The sequence below is a fragment of the Lasioglossum baleicum genome, chromosome 4 (genome assembly GCF_051020765.1).
Source record: "Lasioglossum baleicum chromosome 4, iyLasBale1, whole genome shotgun sequence".
Taxonomy (NCBI): domain Eukaryota; kingdom Metazoa; phylum Arthropoda; class Insecta; order Hymenoptera; family Halictidae; genus Lasioglossum; species Lasioglossum baleicum.
This window is the reverse complement of record NC_134932.1, coordinates 20,014,739-20,037,195: the sequence shown is the minus strand read 5'-3', so window position 1 is coordinate 20,037,195 and position 22,457 is coordinate 20,014,739. Positions and strand designations below refer to the sequence as shown.

At 41.2% G+C, this 22,457-nt stretch overlaps 2 protein-coding genes across 6 annotated transcripts in view; one reads left to right on the top strand and one right to left on the bottom strand.

Moving 5' to 3' along the window:
- LOC143208051 (very long chain fatty acid elongase 1-like) overlaps positions 1-2,133 on the bottom strand; it is a 3,289-nt gene extending 1,156 nt beyond the window's left edge. The window contains exons 1-3 of the mRNA XM_076422103.1: positions 1,934-2,133; positions 557-828; positions 1-234 (exon numbers count right to left, since the gene is read on the bottom strand). The exon at positions 1-234 is cut by the window's left edge and continues 69 nt beyond it. Of these exons, the coding sequence (XP_076278218.1) occupies positions 1-234; positions 557-828; positions 1,934-1,979 (552 nt within the window). The 5' untranslated portion in view covers positions 1,980-2,133. The remainder of the gene's footprint in view (positions 235-556; positions 829-1,933) is intronic.
- Positions 1-22,457, top strand: part of LOC143208047 (disks large 1 tumor suppressor protein-like) — a 428,128-nt gene that overhangs the window by 245,938 nt on the left and 159,733 nt on the right. The window contains exon 2 of one of the 5 annotated variants that reach the window (XR_013008823.1): positions 1-22,457. This exon is cut by the window's left edge and continues 8,829 nt beyond it; it is cut by the window's right edge and continues 15,095 nt beyond it. The exons of the other annotated variants lie outside the window; for them this stretch is intronic. The gene's annotated coding sequence lies outside the window, so the exon portion shown is untranslated. 5 annotated transcript variants of the gene reach the window in all.

Here is a 22,457-nt window from a genome sequence, read left to right as displayed (position 1 = left end):
GAAGTAGTAATAGGTATACATAACCACGTGTACGGTGCTGTTCACCACCATCACGAACCCTGCCAGCGCTACGGGAATGTATTTCGTTATGAGCCATGTAATAAGCACCGTTGATACGTGGTGGTACAGGTGTAAGAAGGAAATCTGTCTGTCCTTTTTCCTCAGAACGAATACTGCAGTTTCGACTAAGTCGATGAGCTTTAGCTGCAGAGCTAGCCAGAATATGAAAGAAATCTGTAACAGAGGATAGAACAGAACACTACAAGAATTTGCAGTATATAATCGTTGATATTATCCTAGCATATTTTAACTCGAAAATTAAACATTTCTTCCTAGCTAGAATAATTTCATTCTATATGATTTTTTTGTTTAATAATGTAAACAATATTTTGAATAATGGTACAGCAATTTTTAATAATCTTTAATAATTTGATCATCCACTCTAGATTGCGTGGTTTCACTAATTTTAGAGTATCTTTCACAGTATTTAAACAGAATAATTTGAAAGCAAAACTGTATATGTAATATAAAATATAAGACGTTAATGTTTGCGTACCTGCAATGGAATGGGATCATACGAGTAGTCCGGGATAGAGCAGATCACCGATATTTCTGTGATTAAACCCAGCGCAAGAAGTCGTGTCACTATATAGGCATTGCTGATAACTTGGAAGATGTTGTAATATCTCACGAAAGTTTTCAGGTCGTACGGCTTCCTGTCCTTCATGTACCGCGGCCCACATTTCACGACGAAGTATAGATACGAGATCAGTATAGCCGGGATGAGAACCGGCGATCTTACGAACGGCAAATCGTTGGTCCTCGGATCTGAAATTACAAATGATTAAAGTTAACGCGGCATCGATCAAATAATACCGCAGAACTATGGAACGGAAGACAAATGGTCTTTGTTCGCCGCGCCGCTAACTTTTCTAGTCAATATTCAGTTTCGTTAGTGCATTGTTCCAAAGTTAACATTTTAGTTAGCGAAAATCCATTAATAGACTTCTGGAACACTGTACTGAAAACGAAGCTTCAAACATTTTGCTCCGATATAAATCGCACATCACGATTGGGATTGCTATTAGTAGTGCATTGAACAGTTTACAAAAATAAATCTTTAACTGTGAATTGTAAATTCATAAATAAGTAATGTGTCAATCTTTCAACGAGAATCCCACTTTTCTAAAGTAAAATGAGGAAAGTTTCCATTTCGCAACGACGGTAATCGCTATCGGTATCGGAAAGTCTACAAAATAAATTCTTAGGTCGTGTATCACAGATTTATAAATAGGTAATGTATTATACAGTTTACTGTTTCTGTTATACAGTTGAAATTATATCGTGTTTGGTGTTATTTGAATCAGAAAAATGCCAGAAAGAAGTTTACCAAACCCGCATAAAAAATAATGAAAAATAAAGGAGTTTTTGTGCATTCGAGTACGTTGATTACGATTCGTATTGCATGCTGTCTTTTTCTACGTTCGGCTTTCGTTTGAACTCTCGGCGCAGTCGGCGCGGTAGACGCGGTCATAAAAAAATAAATGTCGGTATGCGATAGTTGTCCGTGCAGAACACACTGTTTGACAAGAATCGCGACTTTACTGTAATAATAAACTAGAATTTCTCTTTTTTCAATTAAAATGAAAAAATGAAGAACGTGTAGAAAATGTTCGAACTTTGTATTTTGCAACGTTGACACAGCAGGACTGGTTCTTATATCCCGTTAATGTATAAAAGTAATTCAAAAATGAACTAAGCTAGAAAAGCTTCACGCACTTTTTAATACCGGTAATGTTCGTTATTATTTAGGTCGCCCATAAACGATCCGACTTTTTCCTATTTTTACACTAACGTCTGCTTTGTATTTCATGTGTTCAAGTGATGATCCAATAATTACTTGTTATAGTAGAACTCTATTAGAATTACTCACCGGGCATTTGGTTCCAATAATAATCGTAAGTCTCCAGGAGTCCCATTTTGAACACTGTTTTTCTTCGCCTTTGGCAAGTTCACAAACTTAAAGACCGTAGTTCTACGTTGCCGGTGTCGCTGTTACGGCGTTTTGACGTTTCAAACGATACTACTTTGTATTTTCTACAGGTATACGTACAAGCCTAACGAACCGATCGAGGTTTCTGATATGTTCTGTTATAAACCCGGACAGAACGTATTTATAATAGCGATCGCGTGTCATCGCATCAGTCCCAATCTAATACATACACATTAATTTGAAAGGACCGGAGGTCTGTGTGAAATCGTTCAAGATCCCATGCCTATTGTTCAAAATAGAATTTGATTTCCATGGATAATAGTTCACTGTTGATGTCGACGCACGTTCTACGTCACTTTCGTCCAAATCGTTACACATGCAGTAAGTTGTATATGTAATGTTTCGTGTACATTGTCTGGGAATTGTCTTTGGCTCTTGAAACGTATTTTTGTACTTTTCGAGTAGCAAAACCAACGAAAAACACAGGTCAATCAATTAATTTAACAGAATATTTTGTCGTATTATATGTAGACAAATCAGTTGACACGTCTTATGCTTTCTACATAAAAAAATATGTCACGTTTCGTTTTAGAGAATGAAAAGCGTTAGTTCTGTTTTTCTAAGGAAGAACGCCGCATGTCTCACACTTTCACTTTCGAGATACATATTGCAATAATCAAATTGTATTATTTTTTGAGCCTTTCGAATATGTTTTCATGACTTTTTTCTGGTAAATACGCGAATCCTATACTCTGAAGCACAATTAATTCATAAACTCAAATTTTTTGAAATTTTGACACGCGGCGTTTTTCTTTACAACCACAGATTTAAGAGAATCATTATTTCGTACATTATGCTGCATTTCTCACGCCATGCATTTCCACACGTAACTACTTCCCGATCACTATTTCCATTTTGTGTTTCCTGGTTGAAGTACATTTTTACGCTTCATGCATTTTAATACCTTTTGTACGAGTTCTTGAAGTAGCTATTGACTATGCTACTTGTGGAATAGTCTGATTGACGTTGACATAGATTTACAATTATTAGTGTTACGTATAAGTAAACATTTGGAATAGGATCGATTTTAATGATCGTGTTACGTACGGAGGCTTTGCCTACACGTGACTTTTTGCTCCCTTCTTGGAACCACGTGTTCATGCAGGAGGTCCAGCTGACGTGCCCAAATAAACAGTTTTCCCCTTATGAGAAAGTGCATACATCTGGGAAACATAAACATGTCTTCCAGATTTCCGTTTACCCCCACTACCATTTTTTTGAGCAATTTCACTACTATATAAAGAGCTCGAGCTTGGCCACCACGGACTTAGTTGATGACTGAATACGAATCTGTACGCATCTTGTGAGATTGGGTTTTATTCCCTTTTGATCGTGATAACTTGAAAGAAGTGTCGAAACGCGGTTCTTAAGGCAAGTCAATTCATTTACCCCCGCATTTCTCAGTGCGTCAAAACCGAGAGCTCGGGAATTAGCTTCCGCGAATCATACGACACATTACAAGTGTATTTCCATTTTATTATAGAATATATTGTACTCTTGATATTAGATATTTGAGAGTCTTTAATATCATTCCTACATCCTTTAAACTCCAGTAACTAGCAATTCACCCATATCGATAAACCTTTACCGCTCGAGATTTATCAACAATTCTATATAAAGTTACGAGAGCTAATCTTCCTAATACCTTACCTTTTCCGAAATCCTGCGTCACCCGGTGATGAAACTGGCACCGGCTAGTCCACGACAACCTATCCTGTGACACCCGGTGATGAAACAGGCACCGGCTAGTTCACGACAATCCCGTTCACATGAACAAACCTCGGCCACGTCTATCCGCCAGCCCTCGGCTCGTAACAATCGTGAACTAGCTTTCTCAGAAGAAAGCAATAACCGAATTCATTCTTTAGAGCAGGGAAGGGGCAACACCCCTCTTCCTGCAGGGTACGTCCCTTGGCCAACGGCAACGCTGCGCTCTGATTGGTCTGTATTTTTCATTAATAACTCCTTAACAACGCTAAGGCGGAAATTTTCGCTACGGAAAAAGTTACGTCAAATGACCTCAGGAACCTAATCTTTCAAGCTCTCCCGACATTTTTCGGACACGAGTTAGCCCTCGAATATCGTGCTTCCGCATTTTTCTTCGTAGTTAATTTCAATGTTGTATTAAGTTCGCCGATGTCGCACACAGTTGCAACATATGTACATAAATTAATTCGTTTTCATCTAAGAGAGGTTGCGAGTACAATATGTACAACATATTAATACTCCCCTCACATCTACTCATTTTTACTCATTTTAAGGTGGAGTGGAGTGAGTGCGCCCTAGTTTTTGTAAAGTTGGACTTTAAACTGATGTATTTTCAGTCTGGTGTGTAAAAACTTAATGCTCTTGGTATCAAACTCTTGCCACAGTTATTACTGATGAATTAGTATTATGTGGGATTCTAATTTTGCTTGAAAATTATCATTTTGATAGGATATTGTACAAAGTATCAACTACTATGCACTTGTCCCGAAAATGGGGCAAGAGCGTCTCTGAGAGTTAAAAATGCTTTCAAATCTTGTCTCACGTGCTACAGGGCAAGAAAAGAATGATTAACAAGCCTGCTACAAAATGCTTTTTATTGCATTAAATTATATTGTTTGGTTTTATAGTTATCCATTTTTAAACAAACAAGTACTTTTATGCTGAAATATGAAAGCGGACACATGTGTCGATGAAAACATAGTGTCCTCATAGTATGAGGAATATTTTGTTCGTGGTCGGATTTGCTTGAAACTTGGTCTTTATACTCTTTGATATAATTAATCAAACACCTATTTCGGCATTTTTTAAAATTCAACCCCCGAGGGGGTGGAAAGGGGTTGCAACGTTTGTATGAGGAATATATTATTTGTGGTCGGATTTGCTTGAAACTTGGTCTTAATGCTCTTTGATATAATTAATCAAACACCTGTTTCGGCATTTTAAAAAATTGATCCCCTAAGGGGGTGAAAGGGGGTTTTGAAATCTAAGATGGCGGCATGACATAAAATTAAAACTCTATAGGGGTGAATGAGGGGTTAAAAGGTTTTATGGAGAAACAATATCAATTTCCGAGAGCATTAAACGGTTTTCTGTGCGAGCGAAGCCGCGGGCAAAAGCTAGTATTATAATAAAAATAACCAGTTAATGCACTTGCCCCGTTTACGCACTCACCCCACTCCACCTTAATCATCTATTCACAAATGCACAAAATGTGCAATATCACCATTCGTAAATCGTGACGTTCCGAGTCCATAATTTCGAATGATTGTATAAAATTAAAATGTTTTTCTTTCCACGAATCGAGGTACATAGTTTCCAAAGATTCCCAGTTCCTACAGGAAACAAACGCCGGTGTTTATGTTAACTCTTGTATTAACCTTACCAACCACGTGCAAACAAACGAGTCGCCAAAGTTTTCGACTGCGCTCGACCTGCTGCTCATCTTTGCTTAATTATGCATTTGGTACCAGTTGTCTGCATCCTCGGCGCACGTCGCTAAAACGCACTCGTTGCACCTATTCGCACCCGAGCAAATTACACAACCCGTGCTATCGGTATCGGAATATCAAACGAGATAATGCAAATCTCGCCTCGAGTGTTACGTCTTCGGCATTAATTAACGCTGCTTTAGGAAACCTTGGAATTTTATTTCAATTTTAATTTTTCCACGACATAAATACGACTAAATTATTTAGGTTGCCTATCGATCACGCCTATCGATCACAAAAAACTCTGTTGTATTCAGTTCCGTGTTAGACCCAGCAGTCCGTCAAATTAATGAAATTCAGCAGAGTGCTTTCTTTAACGAGGTGACATTCTTTGAACCGCCTTGTTAGAAAATGGCCGCTCCCCACTGTTCATTCAGCAGCCAGAAGAGAGGAAACATTTGATAATTCCTGGAAATCCACTTCCACTGGACCCCAGAGCGTGCAACAGTCGCAACATCCGTTGGGAATCTCGAAGAACACCCAAGACCGTTGATCTTGTTTGGGTCTTGTAACCGTACAAGATTAATCAGACGCACTAGCAACATCTCCGTCTTCTGATCGCGTCAAATATTCAAGAACCGTACACCGATATGGAACCACAATCTCAGACAGGAAGAAGCCAGAGCGGAGTCTTTTGATCCCCAAAATTTTCAGGCTGCTCTTCTATTGAGATCGTAATGCTTATTTATTATGCCATCCCATAAATAATTCGACATTTTCTACATTTTTCGAAGGGGAAACACTGTCAGTGCTCAACTGCGATTAACGAGCACGTCTTAATAAATGCTGTTATTACACTAATGTTTAATGTTCTACCGTAGCTCGCGAATTACGGGCCATCCCGTTGTCGCGGTCTGTATCTGAAACAAAACGACATGAAGCCGCGAGGGGTTGAAGGTCTGGTGGCATAAGGATCGAGGAGCGGAGACGGTTGAGCGTTTTCGAACCCACGAAGTTGTCTGGGGGATGTATTAAGTATCGCTAATCGACGTAGTTTAGTCGACGTAAGCTGCCAGGAGTAAAGTGGTAACTCCGCTGGCACCGTGGCTCGACGCGAAGGCGCAAGGGGTTTCCGGGGGGCTTGGGAGCCACGGTGCTGCCCCCCTCAGAGCTTCACGCTAAGTGCTGCAATTTATTTTATTACCCTCCGCGCGTCTGCGTTTCGCAAACCCTCAGCCGGTGGCTCGGTTCGCGGCAAAAACATCGAGTCTGAACGTAATTTACACCGGGCCAGGGGAAACGGACACGATGTATCGACACCAACGAAAACAGAGGGTCGTTTCGCTCGCTGTTGTTGACACTTCATTTCTGTCGACGGTCCCGGCCGATCGTTTTCTCCCCCCACCCCTCCTGTTTCTCTCTTTCTCTTGATCTCTCGTTTTCCCTCTTGTTCCGTGCTCCGCATTCCTCGCCGGCAAGTCTGATCGGATTTTCCTTTCGATTGTCTTTTGATTTACGGCCCCGAGACAGCCCGAACTGCGCACACGGCGACACGGCGCATGGAAAGTCATCGGGGAAAAATGAGAACGAAAATGGAATGGATCGAGCGTGGCGAGCTTGAATAGGGAAAAGAGGTCGCGCTTCGGGATCGAGGCCTCGTCTGTCTACGTAATCATTACAGCAGTTGGCGGAACGGTTCGGTAGTTCGGAAATTCAGTTCGTTGTCTGCAGGCAATACCATGTTACGCGAGAGAACGTTGATTCTAATGATTCCGACCGCTTCTTTGCAAAGGGCATTTGTAGGTTATTGCCGGAGCTCATGAACATAGTGTAAGTGGGGAACGGGGCAAGAGGAACGCAAACGCAATCTGAATGGTCAAGCTTTTTCCCCGTTCCCTTCCCCGCTAGTTTTCTCTCGTAATAAAATTAATACGATTTCGTTTGGATCAAACGATTATGTAAATTCTACTGAATTTATATTTAATAAGGAACATAATTTTATCAATAATTTACTTGAAGATTAACTACCAAACATATGCAGAAAATTATAAGAAAATTGAAATAAACTTACTTGATGACAGGATTTATAATGAGGCTGGTTTAAGGCAGACAATAATACGTAAAGCAACTTGGTTGACAAATTGTCAGATGTATATTTGGTTGCCGTTGTATGTGCTGTTGTCGCCATAGTTCGTTCAAAATTCAAGTGGTACGACTTAAGCACTGGTACGACTTGAGCAACCTTACCTTATATGTACATCCTGTACATATCCGATTTGCATGCAATGGAACTCGGTATTTTTATTGTAGGTTACCCGTACAATTATCTGCAGTATTGGATTCCGTGTTCCGAAATTGAGTACAACACTTTTTATAAATCAAAAAGAGGTTTTATTTAAGAAAGGTCTACAGTAGCGTAGTAAGGTACAAACAGTGACTTCCTAGTCTTTAATTCGCAAGAGAACAAATCTGCTACTGCTGTGTGTGTTTCGGCAGCTCTATATATAACTTATTTTGGAAAGGAGAGTGTGGAAGGGAGTGGGAAAGATGCGTTGTCGAAAGTATGACGTGGAAAGGACAAGGTCTAAGGGTTGTATAGTCCTATTTAGTTCTAATGACTTATGAGTTTAGGCTGACGTGTCCATGGCTTGGTTATCGTGATGTATTTGCGTTTACATGGGTTATCGGGTATACAACAGCAGAACTGTACGTTACTGTGAAAAATGTTTCAACCAGAACTTACGCCGTCTCGAGAACATTTTATGGGCACCATAAATCTTATCTATGTGGAGATACTTCCGAGATTTCGAGATGACCTTCTATTCTCGTTGCTTTAATGGAACTCTACATTTACGTTTAACTGGAAATCTAAATAATTCAGTGACAAATTCATTAACCGGATAACGTTGAACTTCGATAATAGTTCAAGCGTAGCGTAGAATCGTTAAAATTGTTTCAACAATTGTCTCATTGACGCAACATGAAAGATTGCATTGACGCAATAATAATATATTTGACCTACGGTCAGACAGGTGGAATTTGGTTTCATGGATATACATACGTGCAATGTTGAACTGAAGCCGGATATGATGAAATCGATAGAATAGGAATAGTCTCGAAGTAGGAAAGTCGAATAGCAACGCTCTCTGAGGGAAAGAATCGAACGTGAACGGTCTCTGTAAGATAGGGGTAAAAGTCTCTGTCGATGTAGAACAGAAGCGAACGATGGTCAAAAAAGCAGGATAAGAATAGTTGTATTTGTAGACAAGTGGAACGACATTGTCCTATGGCGAGATCGAATTCCGAACAACCCATGGCGAGACAAGTAGAATAGGATTCTCTTGCGGCGAGCTAGTCGAATGGGCAAAACATATAATCAGACAAGTGAAACAGATGATACATGCTCGAACAACGGAGTAAGGACAATTTACGTCAAGACGAGTTGCATGGAAACATAATTCAACAACTCATTGTCAAACAAGTAGAACAGAGGCGGTCCGTAGTCAGACAAATGAAATACTACGTCGCTTGAATAATAATAAGTAGCCCGCGGATTTCATGCATGTATGATAAAAATGAAGTCGAACAAAACAACTGAAACGACATTACAAGAATTTAAGGACATTGTTCCAATATTTTTGACGTTTTAAGATGATTGACAGAAGAAATACGAAGAAGATTTCTACACAGGGCGAATTACGAATCGTGATCAGTAGAGACTACCCTGTTATTAACAGCGCGATCGAAAATCTTTTTATTAGGTATAGCATGGTTTCAAGAGAGCTTTCACGTGATTATAGCAAATTTTTCGTCAATTTCCTTCTTTCATGATTTTTCAAGGTCACCTTCAATTTTTTGCAAATACACCTATAATATTCTTACGCCTGTTTGTTAGAGGATTTCAAGGCGAATTAGGAAACGTATCATAACATTAAAGAAATTGCAAAAAAATTGCGAAAAATAGCTTTCTTAATTTTTTTCCAAAAAATTTGCTATAATCACGTGAAAGTTCTTCTGAAACCATTCTATATCTGATAAAAACATTTTCGGTCGGACTGCTAATAACAGAGTAATCTCTACTGTTCACGATTCACGTGATTCACCCTGTTTAATCCATTGTATGAATTAGTGAGAATTTACTCTAGAGCTGCAATCAGGAACTGTTCTATTATCCGAACATCTAGTATCCTCTTCATTCGTTCGGATAATTAAACATCCACTAAACATTCGACTGTGTACATTAGACTAATCGAAAAATGAACTTGACAATGTATTGATTTGCAAAAGAGAAAGAGACTGAATCTCCTGAATGCTAATAAAGGATTTCTGGTAAACCCGTCGCGTCTCAATACGATTTTCAATCGTTTTTTAATTCGAAACGAACCGGAAGTCATCGGCGCAGTTCGAAGGCCCATCGAGAGACGCAATTCCAAAGTTTCCGGCGCCCAATTAAAATTCAGTGTACCGGTAAGCACGGAGGTGGGAGGGCGAACTATCAAACTAAACGTACACACGCGCCGGTAATCCGAAAAATGGCGAGGAAGTCACGTTCCCATCGTAAACCGACGGCAGGAGAAGCGGATGGGTATGGGGATCGGGCCGCGCACATTGGATGTCCGTAACATCCTGCCGGAGGAGGTAATCGCGTTAAAAATTTCGTCCAGCGAAATCGGCTGGCTCCCGTTTTCGCACGCGGCGTAGCCGGCGAATTGCAACCGGCAAATTAACGGCTGCAAATACGCGGCGCTGCGGCTCCGCGCAGCCATCCGGCATTATTCTCGAAAGCTTCTCAACCCGTTTAACTATCGAACTAACTCCCCGGCCTTGTTTAACCCGTATCCAAACTGCGTTTTAGTTGTGTTTTAAGCCCGTCGCGTCGTCGGCGAGCGGAAAACCGGCTCGGGGATTTATTTCATATTAGCCGTACGAAATTATTTCACGTGTCGCCGAGCAATGCAGTAATCCGATAACGGATTGCAGTCGAATTGCTGGCCGGCCGGAATTCCGCCATTTCTTCCGCGCGTCGTTCTTCTGTCAAGCGCAACCGACCCCATTTTCTACTATTTTGCCTCCGTTGCCACTCTAAATGGCGCGTATCACGATACGGTTACACTCGCATGCTCGCGCACATGTATGACCTGTCCCAGAACTTGGAAATTGTTCTTAACACAGTAAAACGCGAATTTTTGCGATCACCCAGTATATAGTCTTATTATTTTGTCCAATACGGTACATATTTTTCTCCCCTTCCCTTTCCCCTTCCGGTCAGAGGATTTAAACGATGACCGGTAGCCGGAATAACATTCCGCAATTTCGCGATTCCACCGAGCCGTCGCATTTTACATTCCCGGTGGCGCACATGCTCGTAATTCTCGCGCAACGATCAACGTTCAATATTTCTCGATTCGCCGTCGTGTGTTTGCGGTTCCTGTTAAAAGCCGTGGATCGTCGCGTTTCTTTTCCGCCGAATAAGTACATACGCGGAATTGTCGCCCGGTGTATCTTTCCAGTTTTGTGGTTTCAATTATTCCGAGCACCCACGTTTATCCGCGAAAAGGAGGATTCGCGTTTGAATCGCTACGCCCTGGTGAACATGCAAGCACGAATTCGTTCGTGTTACCGGTCGCGGAAGTTCCGTTTGCTGTCACCAAAGTAGTTGCACAACGATTTTGCTGCTTTGCTGGCGGAACTTTGAGCTTCGTTCTTCCGTGCATAGACTTCTATCGATCGATGCTACTATCGGACTCGCTGTGTGGCAAAAATTATCAGTCTTCATATTTTCGATGTGCAAGATGTCTTCATTTACGATACAGATAATGATAAAACTTGTCATATGTATACAGTCGTCGCACAACCGGGCAGAGGGTGATTCCAAATGTGGTGCATGTATGAGTGAATGAGTGAGAAAGGAAGTTGGCGAATGAGAGTGAGCGAATGAGTAAACAGAACGAGAGTGATAGGTCGAATGAGGAAAGACGAGAGAATGTCTGAGAGAATGAGACAGAAAATTCGCGAAGCGAATTCGGCGACAGGTGCGTCGCAGTAGATCGTGAACGACAGTCAAAGTGGGCAGACATACTTTCGAGGGTATTGCAAATCGTGTGAATTGTTTAAACGGTTCAACGAACTGTTCAATAAAAGTTATAATGCAAATGTAAAAATAAGTCGCGAAAAGGAGTACATATCATTTTTTCGTTTGACGCGGCGCAGTGTGACTTTTGTTTCTATGTGCACCGCTCCACTAGAAACAGTCGTATTTAATTATTATACATTAGTTTGATTTTGCCGCGATGTTCACCTCGCCGCTATCCTCGATCTGCACTATACCTGTACGGGATACTTACGACGAGGTGAGCGTAGCGTTGAGGACAGAGTAGGGCAATAATCAACCAATATTTAATAATGACTAATAGTCTTTTTGAATGTCAGTCACTAGTCAAAACAGTCATCAAAATAGTCATTGGTCAAAATTTTTTCATTAGTTAGTGATAACTAATTAATAATATTAATGTATAGTTATTCGCACAATAGTGACTGATGACTAAAGATTAATGAATGATCATCAACTACTAATTCATTAATAAGCAATAGCTAACGATTACTTAGAGCTGGTGACTAAGTAATTTGCCATTCTCCTCAACTTGAGGAGAGCAGTGCGGTGATTTTTGTTTCTACGTGCACAGCGCTGTTCTCTCGTCACCGCTCCGCTATATGTATACGGTCGCATTTAATTATATTGGTTTGCTTTTGCGCAATAATCTAGAAATGATGTAAAAGAGGACTGAATTTGTCAGCAGGATTTTTGCAGGAAAATTTTTGTTACGGCCGTTTCTCAAGAGAAAAGATCTGTGGCAGTCTGATGGTCATAATAGTTCCTCGCACCATCGCAATCGCTCCAGTCTCATAACATGCGGGTAACAGGAGTAGGGTGGACAGCTATTGTGACGGTCGGTGTACCTCGACCCGCTTCTTTCGAAAAACAGCTCGTAGTAAAAAGACGCGTGACATAACATGGTATAACACGTGAATCTACTCAGTCCCTTGGTTCGCTTGTTTGTCCTTTCATAGCGTGTTATCTCTCCATTGTTTACCTGCAATTTCGTACATTACTAAAGCACCAACTATTTCATCGTATCCGAAATTCTCACACATTTCTTATTCGAACAATATTTAAAACACAATGTGTTCTGTTCCGAATAGGTAGTGAATTACTTCAATTTTAATATATTAAAAGTATATTGATAATATATTAAGAGAAAACTGATTTATACGAATTACAACAGCCCGATAACATGCACAGATAAAAATGATTTAAAATAGTGAACTGTTACATCGTGAAATTTTTATATGTTTGTACCATATTCCTGGCTGCAAAAAAAAAAATAAAAACGCGGGCTCTCGTCTAGCCAATTATACAACCTCTGCGATATAACCACCAAATGGTAGAACGTTCGAATATTAGTTAATTGCTTCGGTTACGATGGCTTCTATTGCGTTATAAATACTTTTTGCCCGATTTCGTTTCGACTGGTAAAAAGTATCGGCGTGTGTAGAATTCCTAGCGGTGATTTTGAAATTTGCATGCGGACGGTGACAAATACACTGGTTTTGCGTTTCAACCATAGCAATTGGGGTATCCTGAACCCACCTGAACGACAGAGTTGGATTAGAGCATTGCGGGTTGGTTTCCCAAATTAAGGACGTGTGCCAGCGTTCCCACATTGTGTTATCGAACCAAATGGCGAGCTGCAGAAGTTGGCAAATTCGCAAAAAAAAAGGAAATTAGCAGACCTTCACACTCGAAATCATTATTCGCCTGTGTCGTTCATACTTTTAATCCGAGATTTATCATCAGATTTGTCATTAGATTGAGTGTACGAAAGTCTAGACTCCTAGAATACAATTTTTGTAATATTAAAAAATGCTAGTTTAATGCATTTTCTTAGGGGGGGGGGGGATTCAAATAATGAAATTCAAATTTCAAATAAGAACGGAAATGGTCCCGGAACTGCGCGGAACATTTAAAAAACCGGTGAAGGCCACCGTGTTACTTTTGCCAGTGTTTGGATACCATTAATTAGCAAAGGTTATGGCATAAAATCAGGACTGCGGGCTCGTACGCAGCACGAAAGTTTGAATCTACTTGGTCCGACAGAAGATTTTTGCTCCCGGCTCTCTGCGCGCTCGGAAAAAAAATGTAACTGCGACCGCAAATGGCACCAAACCGTAACTGCAAATTAGACTCCGTGAATTCTGAACTTTTACTATATTTTTTCCTCTCTTTTTTTTCGCGATGGCGGAATAGTTTCACTGGTTCTGCGCAACGATTCAACCGAGTGAAATTAGAGGTTGCTTTTCGCTGGCGTTTAATGTTTGCACGATACCTCGACGTAATACTCGTCCATCAACGGTATCGAAGCGATTGTAAAAACAACTGACGCGGAAGATGGTGTCGATTTGCAAATGTAACGCGACCAGAAAACCAATAAAATAAGGAGGCCGTAGCTGAACGGAAATAAATTCGCGGTACATACCTTTTCATACTTTCTGAACGGTATTCCCCGTTGAAATAAATTCTAAAGGTCGTTTCAATTATTCGTAATAATCGATGCGGCACACTAATCAATGCCATCTGACAAATCAGCGAGGAAACAACAATCTGAAATTAGCTATTTCAAAGTTAGTTTCGCCTTACAAAATAACTCTTTTATTTCATGCAGTGATTTTAAGAAACAATGGAAAAAGGAGCACAATACCGAACGTTCTTCGAACCAAAGCCATTGTATATGAAAACATTTTATAGTCTACATTGTTTGACACACTTTTTTAATGCACAATCGCCCGTACCAATTTTATCGATCACTCTGAATAATGATCAGGAACTACATACATATTTAGTATGTTTCATTTCCCACTAATGTCTTTCCACAAAAGAGAAAGCTGGTGAATACAATAAAACATTAATGAACAGATGATCGTGTTTTTCGTATATGCTCGTATTAGCTAGCAATATTAAACGTTCGCATGAAGAGAAACTTTTGGCACAAGCCAACATTTCGAAATTATACTCTTGCTGTCAGTTAACGTAAAGCAAGAGTCGATCGAATCGAAGTCAAAGAGAATCAGTCAGAATGCGGAGATGAAACCATTGCAAAGCCCAATTGATTTCGAAAACCAGTCCCGAAAATCGATTTCGATCGCCGGTGGTAATCCCATGGCTCCGGTTGTCGAAGATAACGAACAAGTGGAACAAACGGTTCCACGTAGAAAGCCGACAGCACACCGGAGAAAATCGGCTATCTGTTTTTTAATTCACCGCCGCTTTTTCCACCGTGGTTATTCGTGATCTGGCGAGCCGAATTCCGCGATTTAACTATTTGCGGACGAGACACGTCGAGAGCGTCGAAGTCGAAATTTCCGTCCAGCGAAATACGGAGACTTTTGTTGAACGTTACCGCCCCGAGTGCCGGGTCGCTTCTGACCCACTACAAAATGTTATGCTGTGACTTACCTCTGCGTTTCGCATACTGGATGTTCACGCGACGTCAGCCAGCGTTTTTTTTGCAAGCAACGGAATGGTGTCTGCTTTTTTTTTTAGAAACACGAATGTGCAAATTCGTATGCGACATAAATGATCTTCAAGGTCAGAAATGGAAGAAATACTTTGAACGCAAAATATTTTATTGTAGTTTTATTATCAACTAGCTTTTGCCCGCGGTTTCGCTCGCACAGAAAACCGTTTAATGCTCTCGGAATATAAAACCTTTTAACCCCCCATACACCCCTATAGAGTTTTAATTTTATGTCATGCCGCCATCTTAGATTTCAAAACCCCTTTTCACCCCCTTAGGGGATCAATTTTTTAACATGCCGAAACAGGTGTTTGATTAATTATATCCAAGAAGATTAAGACCAAGTATGAAGTAAATCCGACCACGAACAAAATATTCCTCATACAAACGATGCAACCCCTTTTCACCCCCTCGGGGGTTGAATTTTTTAAAATGCCGAAGTAGATGTTTCATTAATTATATCAAAGAGCATCCGTCACTCCGTCCACGTGCACGCATTCTAAAAGAGAGCCGATTTTGTTTGTCGCAGCCGATCAAACGTCTCGGCCGCGCTATAATGTAAATACACGCTCGAGCACTCGGCAGCCGACTCCGGCAACCTACAACGGCAAATGCTCAGCCCATGCTTATCCTAACAACACGCTTAAATCTACGACATATACATAGATTGGACAAAGTATTCCTAGTAATGGTTGGAGACTGACGTGCAGTGTTTTTTAGTGAAATATTAGGGCGGTACAGTAATGCTGACCGTACAAGTCTATGAATTACATGGCCGATTGATCCGAGAGGTTCGTGTCAGACTGTCAGTTCCACTGTCCCAGATATAAACAACGAAAACAGAACGAAGATGGGTGTGCTTCGAATATAAAACACGATGGAATGGGAATGGAGACGAATGTAGGCGGCTGGAGAACGGTGAACAGTGTAAACAAGAGACGAACGGACAAAAATGTAAATAAAGGGAGACCGAGGGGACCAAGAAAGAAATGAAAAGATTCCGACGAAAGGGGAACGTGAAAGCTACAGAGCGCAAATATATGCGAAAACGCAAAAGATAGGAGGGTGAAAGATACTCAAGAATGAAAAACATTTTTTTCGAATAACCAGGTAATGCAACTGTTGAAATGGTAATTCGTTTCTAACGAGTATGTATAAACTTTCCTCGGAGTCGTAATGATATTTCAAGTAGTTTCATGTTTTTATAATATTTTTATGAATAATTGTAATTTATCTGTACGAGTGAGAGAGAGAGAGATGGGATTTCGGTGGAGTATGGATTTACATTCGAGATTAAAGAAACGGGGTTATTCTCCCAACTACTTTCAACGATAATGAGATGAAGTTGTGTAATGTATTTTACATTGTGGTTTCGATCAAATTTTACTTCTCTTTACCAAAACCATATGCTTATTTATATTCAGCTGGAATTTGAGAGATTCAGTTTTGGCCACAAGGTCGATTTTGCAATTTTGATGGAAATGTGTTCATTTAAAATTTATTCAATTATCGACCTGTTACGATCTCGTGAAAAAATGGTTGAAGTTGCTTAATGTTATAATACGTTGAAAAATGTGTGATTGTCAACGTTGTTCTCTTAATAAAAAAAAAAATATCGGAAAATCGACAATTTCGATCAAAAAGGGAGTTTTCCTCTTGAATAAATACAAACCAGATTTTACATCGATTCTACGTTTCACATCAATCAATCGAATGTTACCCCTCGTTGTGACAACTGTAAACCTCTAAACTGCAAAACCCAGCCACAAATCAACCAACGCCGGTTTACATGAATTCGAAAACAAACATAAATCGCATCCTAAACCTGCATTCCATCCTTCTGAACGGCGTACAGTGAGTCAAACAGTGGAACCAGTTATTAGAAAAAGCATTAAGCCCTTGTGCTTCTTCTGCAACTTTTATGGGGTCATTGCAAAGAGGAGATCTCAACTCATAAATTCATAGTCGTAGAAATTCAACTTTGGAGTGTTTGAACTCACAGAAACTATGAAATTTGGATGCGACAGTCGGTCACAAAAATATTGAGACACAGATATTGGGACAAAATTGGAATGGATCAGAATTGTAGAAAAAATACTAAAAGTTGCATCTAACAACTTTTTCATGTAGGCCTATATTGAAAATTTAAAAAATACGTTTTGTAGATCTGTGTCAATTAAACATATTCTAAAAATTTCGTCAGAATCGGTCGACGTTGCAATGAGCTACAAACGTTTAAAGCTGGTAAAAATTGCAGATTTTCACGATTTTCGGCCTGTAACTGCAATAAATCTATTCTTACATCTTTCAATGTCTGTCGTCTTTTCCCGTATCAACCGATTTCGATGAAACTTTCACGTTGCATATAATTGACACAGATCTACAGAATGTACTTATCATGTACTTTTTAAATTGTCAATGTAGGCCCACATAAAAAAGTTGAAAATGCAACTTTTAGTATTTTCTCTACAATTCCAATCAATTGCAATTTTTGACAAAATTTCTTTTCACATCCTGTAGTAAAGCTCTCGCTCTCAATCGCTCTCGCTTTCCAAAAAAGTACAAATCGCATGGTCCAATATTAAAAGAAGTTATCGCCTTTTTAGGAGTGTGCCAATATTTCTGTGACCGACTGTATTTCACTAAAATTTTGATATTTTTGGATGTACAGCTTGTCGAATCTAGCTGTGCGGCTGACCAAAACATAGGAATGGGCGAACAAATACAAAGATTTCCCCTTGCGGGGGACATTCAGCCGCACAGCTAGATTTGACAAGCTGTACACAAGGACATAATGCATCATCTGTGGCAGTAAGTGTGGGGTGTACTGTATTTCAAGCAGCCCCAAGTCGTTGCAGAATCTAATCCGCCATCGTTTTCCAAGTACATTCAATGTATTAGATTTCATTACCTAAACCGACTGTTGGCCGCGGCGGGTATGAAATGCAAGTCGCCGGGCGCGTAAGGAAATTGGCAAAAATAATACGGTTCGGAATTCCGGTAAACGATGCAAAGAATGAAATAACACGGCGAACATTATGAAAGCGAGAAAAGAGAAAGGACAATTGTAGAAAGGGGTTGGAGTGGGCTGAGAGAAAGAGAGAGAGAGAGATAGAGAACGATAGAGCAAGAAAGGGTGAGAAGGAAGAAGGGACGGGGAGAGAGTGAGAACGAATTAGAGAAGAAGAGGGAGAGGGATAGAGGGCTAGATCGAGAGCGAGAGCGAGAGAGACAGGAAGAGAGAGAGAGAGAGTGAAAGAGAGAGGGAGGGAGGATAGGGGATTGGAGAAGGGGAGATCGTCGTGGCGTTTGCGCCTGGGGTTGTCGAGGACAGCGCGAAGAGGGTGTGCAAGGGTGATCGGCGTAGGTGGCGGTGCACGGAGTATGGGGGTGGAGAGGGAAAGGCGTGGAATTGGTGGAGGCAGTCAGTGGCTTGCCGCGCGCCACAACGACGGTCGGATCTAGCCGTCGAGTTTTTCCACTTGTTACCGTATCGTGTCCGATCGTGACCCCCGTTAGCTGTTATCCCCCTTTTTTACGTTTCGACGTGTTCCCCTACTCTGAGAGCACCTGACACGGCGAGATCCCATCGCGGCTCCTCTGCTAGTGCATCCTCTTCCCCTCGTCCCCGCAAACGAGTACGCGAAGAGTGCTAGGCCGGGTACGCAAAGGAATCTCCCGGATTGGTGATCCTCGATCGATACACAGTGCACCCTGGGAAAATGAATGCAATGGTTACAGTGTGAAATCGGACCTACCCGTCGCGACGAGTAGCTGCGTTCTCTTCGTGGCACCTGGAAAAGTGAGACGACCGTCGAAAAGGCACCTAGGTTCTCCCTATCTGTTGTGATCATCGGTGGGCATAGATGGTCCTTGCAGAGGAAGATATTGCTGGAATGCAGCCACTACTGTTTACCATTTTCGCCATTTCCTTTTGTTCCGATTCTTCCAAGAATCGCTGCGCTCTCGATTCCGTCCACTTCCTTTCTCTGACCGATTCTTTCGAGCGCTGCGCTCGGCGCCCAAAGCGTAGCGTCGGCTTATTCCGAAGAATTATAATTGCAGATCCCAACCAACCAGGTTCTCGCGTCCCCGTATTTTGAATACATTATACAAATTGAACGTTGCATAAGTCCTGCTTACTTCCGCGGCATTTCATAACCTTCGCGTGGCCGCTCCGCACCCTTTCACGACTTTCCATTATTAGAGAGCGCCGACCGACCGGCTCAACGATTCGCCCGGCGACGTCGTGGTCCAGGTCTCTCTTTCTCCTTGATCTTTGCTTTTGCGGGAATCGGAGGATGAAAGCTCGCTGGCGAATTTGTCGTGAACTTTTAGCTGCGGAAGAACGAGAGCTCGTGATGTTTGCACGTTGAGTGCTACGTGCGGATGGCACTGCTGTTTGTACCGACGTAAAAATTCATTCTTCTGATGATACTCTTCTGTTCATGAGCACTTGGATACTTCCTCGGTCGGGAATACTAAATAGTTCGGGATTCTGACATAACGTCAGGTCGGTAGATAAATATTTTCTGCAATTATTGAAATTGGAGGAAGGCCAATACTGTACTGTCCATAGTGTTTGAATACGTTTTCGAGGATACGAGGTACTATTAGTGCTAGCTATCTACTTCTCTTTAGACAAATTTTATCAAATAGTATCAAGGCTACCCAAATACCTTTAAACCTACCCACCTATGCAACGAAAGAAAATGTAACGCGACTGAAGGGGAAAACAGTTCCGAACTCTTAAAACTCAATTATGATTCGAGTTAGAAATAGAATAGATTTTGCTCCTTTAAAGAAATAGATTTCATGCCCTGGTATACAGTCAGATTTTCTGGAGCAAGCAATAATCACTTTTCCCATTAGACAAATAAACTTCACCAGACACTATCGAGCTACCCAAATATTTTTTAAACCTGTCCACTCGTGGAAAAAAAAAGGAACAACCGCTGCCCAAAACCTTCTACTATCATAGTCCCCTAAAATCCATCGCAAGGATCATCTATGCCACCGCCAGGTCTCGTGGCAAGTGCAGATCTTGTTATCGGTATGCAGCTGGAGTGAAGGAGGGTGATCTCTGAAGTGAATGATCAAAGTGTACGATATCTGTGCATCTCCGTCGATCGTCGCCCGGATTTTTCATCTGGATCAACGTGACGGTTTGAGAGATCGTGTCCGAGACTCGCGTGGTTGCCCGATGTCGGGCTTGTTCTCGGCTGGTTCGTCGTGAAAGCGGCGTGCTGATCATCCGGGAATCGGACCGACGGATTAACTCGTCGCCGTGTGCATCATCCCCTGGCGACGATAATCGCTGGGCGTCGAACTGTTGAACTGGGACCATCGCTGCTCCATTCAGCCGTCCTCGATTTCGGATAATGCTTCCGGAGGAGCGCGGTCGCTTTGTTGCGCGCGATGATTCGCCTGTTTCCCGCGTGATGAATCTCCTCGGCCTTCAAAGGAGGTAACGTACCGCATTCCGTGCAAAACGCGGCGGGGCTGGCCGAGGAACGTTTTTCTCGCCACCCCGACTTCTTCTTCTCTTATTCCTCTCGTCGTTTTTCAACCCTCGTTTCTTTCGTTCGTCCTTCGCAACCGCGCGCGCCTGCACAAAGGAATTGTTACAGGTTGTCGATCTCCTCGGGTACTGACACTGCTGGCACTCTCGCGGAAGCGAGAAAAAAATGGGTTAGAGGCCCATTAACGCGACACAAGCGGAACACAAAAATTGGACGTTCCTCGAGAACTTCCGGGACCGGGCTCCGTACTAGCTCTCTCTTTTTTTTACGGTGAAGAGACTCGTTTTGTGCTCGCGCACAGATTATTTGGAGCGAACCGCATGACAGCCTCAGCGGGAGATGAATTACAGTTATACATCGAGCTCCGTAGGAAAAGGAATGTTTAATCTATGCGCATGTTATGCAAATTTCACGCGCATCCCATTAAAAGAACCCGAGCTCCGCGACTTCATTTCTTTAAAGTCGTGGGACGGCGTGTTCTACGTTACTTCATCAAGTAATCTGTAGAGACGTACAAAAATAATCACTCCGCGAGTGTTCATAGAATTCTCGATCCCTGAAAACAATTTTCGAAATGTGCACATCCGTACAAATTCGTGCTTCTTAAAAAAGGATAGAACCTTTCAACCTTTTCTAGATTCTCTTCTTTCGGCTGAAGTGTTCGCCACAAAAATTTTCTTTGCTTCCATTTGAATAATTTTGGTCCAAGCTTTTTCTTATTACGTTCAGCACCAAGATAAAAGTCTCTCTCTCTTGTCTGAAGAATTTTATACTATCTTTCTGAGAAATCTCAATGTTTTACTTTTCCACTTTTATTTCTGGGTAGACGCTTTCTGAGAAACAGTTTCGAAAGTTGCCTTCTGAAACAGGTCTGTTGTTCGTAGTATGAAATAGTCATAAGAATTAATCTCGAAAGGAGGCCTTCGATTTTCATTACGCAAAATGAGATCAGGACCTCCATATCAAACAAACTTGATTATTCACTACATTTTAGAACAATTTCCATCTTCGGCGAGTCAAAACAAGCCGGTGAGTGTTAGATCAGGTGAACAAGTTATTCGGAATATTTCCATGAGAGTTTCGCCGAATTTCAAAGAAAGTTAAATCGCTGCATCTTAAGACTCGCGACGAAGTTCGAAAGCGCGATACGAACAAGCAACTCGGCGGACCAGGAGGAAATGAATATGTATGTCTAGTAGCAAGGCGTTCGCACGATTTAGGTCATCGACGAAATGAAGGACACTGGTTCCGGAAAAAATTCGAGTGCAGCGCATGGAAAACTTTGCGCTCGCGATTTCGTTGTAATCAGAGTTGGGCAAAAATTTTTATTTGAATAAAATTTTTGCCCAACACTGGTTGTAATATCCACCTTTAACATTAAACCTACCGAGCATTGAAAGAAGCTAGTGTGTACTGTCTGTCTCATAAAAGTAACAAGACTGAATTTATTCAGATTCTATGTGATCTTTATCATAATATCGCTGCTCCAGAAGTATAATGACACAACTGCAAAAGTTGAAATTTTATAGGACAAGCAAAAGAAAAATAATTCCAATTTGTCTTAATAGAATGGCCTATAGATTCGGTTTAATTCTTCTATGAGAGTGGTTTATAGACATTGTGGGTTATTATTGCAACTTTTATAAGTTATTTCAATTTATAAAATAATAAATACCAGCCTCACAGTAACCAGTACTACGTAAATACGTCATTGTTCTTCTGAAAATGCATCACAAATTTTACTCTTCTGTCGTTAAAGGAGTAAGGAAAACAAGTAAAAATATGAAGAAATTTTACAGTTGCGTCATTATACTTCCGGAGCAGCGATATATACTTGAATAAAGAAATTTACCGAATCAGTTCTCGTGAGGGTATTTTTATGATGGTGGTATGT